Source organism: Cucumis melo, chromosome 12 (assembly GCF_025177605.1).
Source record: "Cucumis melo cultivar AY chromosome 12, USDA_Cmelo_AY_1.0, whole genome shotgun sequence".
NCBI lineage: Eukaryota > Viridiplantae > Streptophyta > Magnoliopsida > Cucurbitales > Cucurbitaceae > Cucumis > Cucumis melo.
Genome location: NC_066868.1, coordinates 15,032,248 through 15,040,228, shown reverse-complemented (window position 1 = coordinate 15,040,228; position 7,981 = coordinate 15,032,248). Strand labels below are relative to the sequence as shown.

Here is a 7,981-nt window from a genome sequence, read left to right as displayed (position 1 = left end):
GTTTGGCTCGCGGCACGGCTCTGATGCGAAGAGTGGCTCGCGGATCGGGTATTCGACTTGCTCGCCTACGTGTGGCTTGGTTTGTGCGGTTCACGAAGAAGCGGCTCGGGTAGCCAGCGCGATTTGGACGACTGATGCGGACCAAAAGACGCTTCGACGACGACGAAGCTATGCATCGGTGAGCAACGATGCACTGAGGAGGCTTTAACGGCTCGATCGATAGCAACTTTTACGACGGAGAGCTTCAGCGACGGTAACAGCACCTGTTTCGGGTGGAGCTTTACAATAGTCGATTATGGAAAAAGGAAACGCGAGCGATGGCAGCGGCAGTCGATCGGAGGGGGCGGCGACTAGGGTTAGGGTTTTGTGATGATTCCTTAAAGATGAAGAAGATGAATGAATAGATCATGGAAAACGAGGCTTTTATAAATAATACTATTATTATTTTTATCTCTCTTCCTTTTTCCTTATTTTCATCCCAAACTATATTTCACACTCTCTCTTTGTTTAAAACTCATCAAATCTTTTTTTTTTTTCAAAACAAATATTCTCTCTCTTCAATAAATCCTTATCCAATCAACTATCTATCTCTTATCATAATAATAATAATTATATTTTCCATTATATAATTATTATTTTAAATTTCTTTTTCTTTTTCTCTAATATCTTTCTCCAAAATATCACTCTTCAAATAAACCTCTTTATCTTCTTCGAACAATACAATATATTTCCTAAAATAATTATATTTCATCAAATATAATTATCTTAATCTTTTCCTTTCCAAAATGCCATAACTTTTCCTTAACAAATTTAACTTTAACAAATATAATTGTCCTTTTCATTTTCCATAATAGTTATATGTATATAAATCCATATATAAATAAAATTTCCAAATCTCTAAAAACCCACTTCTCCAATTTAATTAAGCACTCAAAATTATTTAATTAAACTTCAATTTCTATGGAAGAACTAATAAATCTTTAAAATAACGTCCATTATTTGGAACCTCATTAGACAAAACTAAGATAAATAATTTCCAAAAATTATCCAAATTTTTGGGGCGTTACAACTAGTGGGTATATATTTTTGCTCGGGGATGAAGCAATATCTTGGTAGTCTACAAAACAGACTTGTATAGCTAGATCCACTATGGAATCCAAGTTTATAGCATTAGAGTTGGTAGAACCGGAGGCTAAATGGATCAAAAGCCTACTAGGAGATGTACAATTGTAGGGGGCATTTGTGCCTGTGTCCTTACAGTGTGATTCACAAGCTGCCATATGTATTGCCAAGAATAGTGTTTATAATGGCAAAAGTAGACATATACGTCTTCAGCATGCAATTGTAAAACAACTGTGGAAGGAAGGAACTATTTCCTTAGAATCCGTTTGATCTGAGAAGAACTTAGCTGATCCTTTAACCAAAGGACTAACAAGGAAAGTGGTTATAGATTTCTCAGTGAACATGGGTTTAAAGCCCTTCGGAGATCCACAACACTTTGTAATTGGGTGGTCTATTGCGATACAGTTGATGATTCATAGCCCTTTATTGGGTGGTTTGTTGCAATAGACTTGATGGTCCATAGTCCATTGTATGGACAGTCCTTAAATAAACTTGATGGATGATACAAAAACCTTTGTTGGGTCCATAGTTGGTATGAATAATGTTGAAGTCTCCATAGCTCTTTTTTAGTGGTTTGATTTAGCAAACTTGATGGAGCATATAACGTGACATTGAAGATGGGGCCACCTTCTAAGAAAGAGTTTAAAGGTCTCTTTCTAGAGCTCTCACGTCGATTGAGGTTCATTCTATGTGCATGGCCATAAAGGCACAAATCTATATTGCATAAACAAAAACTGTAACTACGGATAGAGCATGTCATGAGGGTCTCAAGCAGTGTTACAGGGAGTTCAAGATACAATTCACTCATCTCTAACAAGGTTGTTACCTTACTTCACTACGCATCAATTCAAATCTTCGAATATTGGTGTCTAAGCTTAATATCTCTTCTCTGCTCATAACAAATTCCAACGAAATCTCATTCTTCTTTGCCTACCCGGTAACTTTGCTGCTATAGTCATTTGTGGAGGATTGTTAGAAATGACTTATGGGCTTTGGCCCAAATAGCAAAGTTGAGTATTTTGTCCCACATTAATAATCTTTGAAGTGGGAAGTGGGCATATATTCTTAAACCTTCAAAGGGGATTTCAAACTAAGTTGGTGGTGATAGTATAATCTTGTCACCACATGCATGCCATCGCCGTCATTCGTTCGGGCGAGCGGGCTCGGATAACCGCGCTTGTGCGGAAAAGGGATGTATTTTTTTATTACCTATATTTTGGTAATTTACCTTTTTATCCCTTATTACTTTTTGTAATTTACATGGACATGTGTAAATCGTTTACACAGTCATGATAGACCTGATTTTTATGTTCAACGTGCACACATTTGTTTTGTTCAATGCGCATCCGACGTTAGCTCCCTGCCTTAACAGTACGATCGTCACTCTCTTCCTCTCTTTTCCGACGTTCACTCTCCTCCACTCTCTACCTCCTTCACTTCTCTATAAATTGGAGGGATCTCATTTGGTTTCAACACACAAAAAACGTTCTTCCAATTCTCCTTCTCTTATTTTGTCTCTTATTTGGCTATCCTTTCCACGTTCTGACCATTTAAACACGGGTTTTGTCTCTATTCCCTGTTTCGATGAGTGCACGTCAGTACTGGAAAGCTGTGTTAACCTTGGGGAGCAACCGACATCATGATTAGCATCACGGTTAGTCGAACTTTCTTTTAAGGCAGTGGTCACGGCACAACATTCTCCAAAATATGTTTTGATCCCCCCTTTAATTTTCATTATCTTTTATCCAAAAGCAACAATTTCTCCAACTTTTATAAGTTTTCTTGAGAAAGTTTTGTTCAATAATAAAAAAGTTACTACAATTGTTTCCTAAGTTTGATATTTGAAATACTTCCAACTTTATTACTTATTTATGGTATACATTTGCAAGCAGAGGCTTACAATTTTTATTTTTCTTGAGGTTTTCAATTCAGGCCCACGTTTTCAATCATGCACCTACCACTACAAAAATTGGATTACTAACATTGATGCAATGACCGGTAACTCTATACTTGACATTTAAAAAGCGTCAAGTAATCCACTGTCAAGTACAGTCCGATTACTTGACATCAAAACATCGTTAGGTTATATATATTTTATGGCGTAATTTTAGTGTCAATTATGATACTATAATTAATCGTATTTACATGTCAAGTAAGATGGTACCACTTATACATTTGTGGTAGGTCGTGTGGTGCTAGTTTTCTGCATCATTTCGACGCTCATATTTGTTAGTAATTTATTCAAATAATTATTGAAGTAGAGAGACATGAATAGCCTTGGAAATGACTAGTGAATTGTCAAAATGACTTATCATAAAATTTAGATCCAAAATATTTTCATATTTAATTTAGATTTAAAAGGTTTTTTTTTATTGAGGAATTCTTATTAATAACAAAAAAAATATGAAACTATTTACAAAATATAACAAAAGACTTAAATGGACCATAGAGAATTCGATAGATTTTAGTATATTTTGTAAATAGTTTCAATTTTTCACTATCTTTAAAAATATCCATTTTTATTTAATTTAGATTTGAAACGATTATGTATTTATTTTAGATTGAAAAATATTTTCGTTTGGGATTCTTACAGATGGTTGCTTAAGTTTTTAGTTTTAGCAATTTTTTCCAATTGGTTCCAATATTCTTTGGCAATCCAACGTCCAAGAAGAGAGTTGGGTTAACCTAACCTCGAGAGCAATTGACAAGAAACAATTTAGTACCAAAATCGTGTTGCACTTTGTTTTTAAGATAGTGGTCATCTCATGACTCATAACACAACAATTGATCTATTCCACACTCTAATTTAGAATTTGGAAGGAAAATTATCCAACTTCACCGGGTAACCAGGAATTGTTGTTGAATTTTTTCAAAGAAGGTTGAAGTAAAAGACTAGAACCCATGCAAGAGAAATTGGAGTTGGAGTTGGTGAAAGTAATTGGGAGGTGGAGCTAGTTAGCCATGAAAAATGTCCACCTTACAGATAAGTTGGATGATCTTCCCTTACACTTTTCAGATGGGAATATAAACATTTGCAATGAAAATGTGAAGGATTCTAGAGACTTTGGGTAGCAACCAAATTAAAGAACTAATTAACCCTATTATCTGCTAAATACTCTTAACACATAATTGGTTTGGTTCAATCTAAATGTTCTGACTTTTGCAACTCGGACTTTTGAACGATGTTGGGGAAGGATAAGTAAAAAGCATCGTCAAAAACACATGGAAAAGTAACACATTGTCAATCAAAAACCATTTTCTAAGATAATTTGAAGAATTTAGAGAGAATTCAATAGATTGAGTTTTCATACACAATTAATAGTTGCGCACAATAAATAAATGGTTGTGCCCTGAAATGTCCACTACCATGATGAATTTTGCATATTTTTTAAGACTCATATCATTTAAGATATTGTCAAGCTATATAATATATGATATTTTACGAGGACATTTCAAGATCTCGATGGATACATACATAGATATACTTTTATTTATTTATTTATTTTCATTTCATTGAAAAATATAAAGTTATTTGTACATATTTTATTGAGCATATCTATGATCTTGAATAGGAAAAATGTTGATTAATGGTTTATGATTGGCATATGATTTGTTTATCTAGCTAAGTACTTAAAGAAGAAATGTTGAAGTTTTTGAGACGTGGTTACTATAGATTTATGTGTTTGAATGATAACCACTTTTGGTGTGTTTGACCCAAGAAGCTTAGAAGTAGAAGTATGTATTGGATGAAAAATTTATTGACCGTTAAACGTTACGAATTAATTTTTGACCGTTAAACGTTACAAAATTAATTTTTGACAATTAAAAGTTTTATTATAATAAATTTGTAACGTTTCACAATTAAATTTTTTTGACCGTTACTGATCCTCCACCACTATAAATAGATCCCTCACTCTCATTCTCAACACACAACAAAAACATTCTTCTCTCAAATTCTCATTCTCTTAAAAGTTTTTCGAGCTGTTCTTTTTTTAGTGTTTCGGTTCCAATTAGTTTCTGTGCAAAACTAATTGAAAAAAAATGGTTGTTTTATCCTGGGGACGACGAGACATAATTCTGTTTGCACGATTCAGAGTAGAGCCGCGAAATATCTTAAAGAGAGCGTGTTCCGCGACTCAGCCTTTCACTAATCCATTTTCTGTTTTGCAGTCTTTGTTCCTTTAACAATCCGTTCGGTTGTTGCCTCGTTTCTTTCACCACTATTTGTCGAACTTGGACGATTTCTTTCATTGAAAACCGAAGTGCAACAATAGTATAGAAGTAGGAAGTTGTAAACATCATTTCTAGTTTGATCTAAGGAATTTATAGATCCCACCACTAAAACAAACGCCAATTTTATGTGTTACCAAGTTCTTATATCATGGATCTACGAGTTCATAACTTCCTGATCTTCGTCTTAACAAACAATGTCAACTAAGAGTAAAGAGATGGTGAATTTTTTTTATCATATATTTGTCAAGATGACAATCACCTTTTTTATTTTCTTCATTTGTCTTATTATATATATAAATAATATATCATAGTAATAAATAAGTACAAAAATAGTTGGGTAGGTAGTTTTTAGGTTGGAGTAAAGCAGGTAATTCTTTTTAGAAGAAAAGAGAGAGGAAAGAAGGTAAATAGAGTGTGGCATTTAATTAAAATGAATGAACACACAATGTGCACCGACTTTGTTTCTTCATAGTCCCAATAAATGCATTAGCCCTCCTACCTATATTTGACGTTGACGTGTCACGCTTCCATTGGCTATCATCCTCCAACCTCTTTTTAATTTTTGCAATAAATCATCTCACCTACTTCTTAAATGCTTAAATTGCATTACATTACCTCTTCTCTTCCTCCAATTCTTTTTTCCTACTAAATTACTATTTTATCCTTCTCCTACATTACCCCCAACTTTCCATTTTAATCCCATTATTTTATTGCCCACAAATTACAAAATATTATATAACTCAACTACTTGTATACTTATAGTCTGTATTCATGATTCTTCCAAATTTTTTAATTTGTTCATTTGTTTTTTTCATTCACTATTTCACATTATGTTTTTTCTTTTCCTATTTCCGTATCATTTGTGTACAATTTTTTTTATTACTAACAATGACTAAAGTGGTACTAAATTTTCTTCCACACTTTTAGGCAGTGGCCATATGGATGGTTACCTAACATTTTTTTGTTCTTTTAGCAAAGAGTAATGATGAGTTAATACTTGATACTAGGTGTATGTGAAAACTAAATTAGTTGATCATAATGGGGATAGAATGCATTAAACTAATCAAACCTTTTTTTTCCGATGCTAATTCTAATATAGTCAAATTTAAAAGTGTTGATTTTTTTTTTCTAAAAAGAGACAATTCAGGAGATGTTATCAAACTATAATACCAAATTAAGATTTTTAAAGTCATGTATAATCAAATTCAATTTCTAATTTAACATTTATTAGGTATTTGGTAGTTTGTAACGAAAGAAAGTTTGTAATGTAATTCATAACTAATGTTTGAATTGAATGTTTTGAAGTTGATTTGTAACATAAAATTCATTTCATTCCGGTCCGTTTAGATCTCATTTTCATTGTATTTTTATTACTCACATTTTTCAAACACAGATCTAATTTTTAGTAATCTCAATCGATTACATTAATATGCTGTTGAAGGTAGCCCATAGATCGATATTGGATGTTTGAAGGGAGAGTAGTGAAAAGGTGCATTGCCAGACCAACTAACCGTGCCTGCATGTGGGCCCCATACCATACATAGCTTGTGAAGTCTGTAGCCTTTTCTGGTTCATGTCATTGACTTTATCAATGTCATTTTAGTAAATTTATTAACAATGAATGGCAAAATAGAAAGGGAAGGAGTATATGAATCCCACTTTCACATTACCCCTGGGTATACACACCATATACTCAGATCAAAGAAACAAGAAAAAATGTCTGTTGTCACTGAGGAAATCAAAGGCAAAACAGAAGAAGTGTACCATGGAGATGAGATATGCCAAGAGAAATCAAAAGAATTACTCAAAGAAATAGGGCTTCCAAATGGGCTTTTGCCATTGAAAGACATTGAAGAATGCGGGATTATAAGGGAAACAGGTTTTGTTTGGTTGAAGCAGAAAAAAAGCACAACCCACAAGTTTGAGAAGATTGGGAAGCTTGTTTCTTATGCTACTGAAGTCACAGCCACTGTAGAGAAGAACAAAATCAAGAAACTCACTGGAGTTAAGACCAAAGAGCTTTTGCTTTGGGTTTCACTGAGTGATATCTATGTTGATGATCCACCCACTGGAAAAATCACCTTTCAAACACCAGCAGGCCTATTTAGGACTTTTCCAGTTTCAGCTTTTCAGGTTGAAGAGCCAGTAAAGGCAGCGAGTGAGAAGAAAGAACAAGTGGTGGGAACTGTTGAAGTCAAGGAGATCTAGACAGTAAATCTATTCTAGCTATGCAGTTCTTCTGATTTTAAGTTCTAAAACCCTTTGTTTTGTGGTTTCTTTGTCTTTTACTTTTTACATAATGGTACCAAGGTGAAATGAAAAATTTAATTGTTATCTTTGGTTTCTTTCATTTGACTACTAAGCCTAAACTCAAAGCATATGCATGCTATATTGAATAGGCTCATTTATTTCAAAGTAGAGAGAATAATGAATGATATGATGATCACAACCTCAGATAATCAGATAATAAATAAATAAGGTAGACTTTTTTCTGTGGAATTTTGGTTTTGGTTTTAATATTGTTATTTCCTTCATTTTGGGTTCTAAAAAGTGTTATTCAATGGAAATTATGTCATATAATGAAGGACATTTAATTTGTAGCTTAGACTAGGGCATTTCTCCATAC

At 33.5% G+C, this 7,981-nt stretch overlaps 1 protein-coding gene across 2 annotated transcripts; it reads left to right on the top strand.

Moving 5' to 3' along the window:
- Positions 1–2,529: 2,529 nt before the first annotated feature.
- LOC103502227 (uncharacterized) lies at positions 2,530–7,689 on the top strand. 2 transcript variants are annotated; one of them, XR_007816130.1, is made up of 2 exons: positions 2,530–2,776; positions 5,293–5,622. XR_007816130.1 is itself a non-coding variant. In XM_017047680.2 (2 exons), the coding sequence occupies exon 2, from the start codon at positions 6,973–6,975 to the stop codon at positions 7,561–7,563; it is 591 nt and encodes a 196-aa protein (XP_016903169.2). In that variant the 5' UTR covers positions 2,617–2,776; positions 6,797–6,972; the 3' UTR covers positions 7,564–7,689. The 2 variants fall into 2 exon arrangements, 1 of the variants encoding a protein (XP_016903169.2); XM_017047680.2 differs by lacking the exon at positions 5,293–5,622 and adding an exon at positions 6,797–7,689 and having other exon boundaries at positions 2,617–2,776.
- The last annotated feature ends 292 nt before the right edge of the window (positions 7,690–7,981 follow it).

Bases quoted from the DNA above. Each gene is read 5' to 3' on its own strand.
- LOC103502227 (XM_017047680.2), top strand. From the start codon at position 6,973: ATGAATGGCAAAATAGAAAGGGAAGGAGTATATGAATCCCACTTTCAC.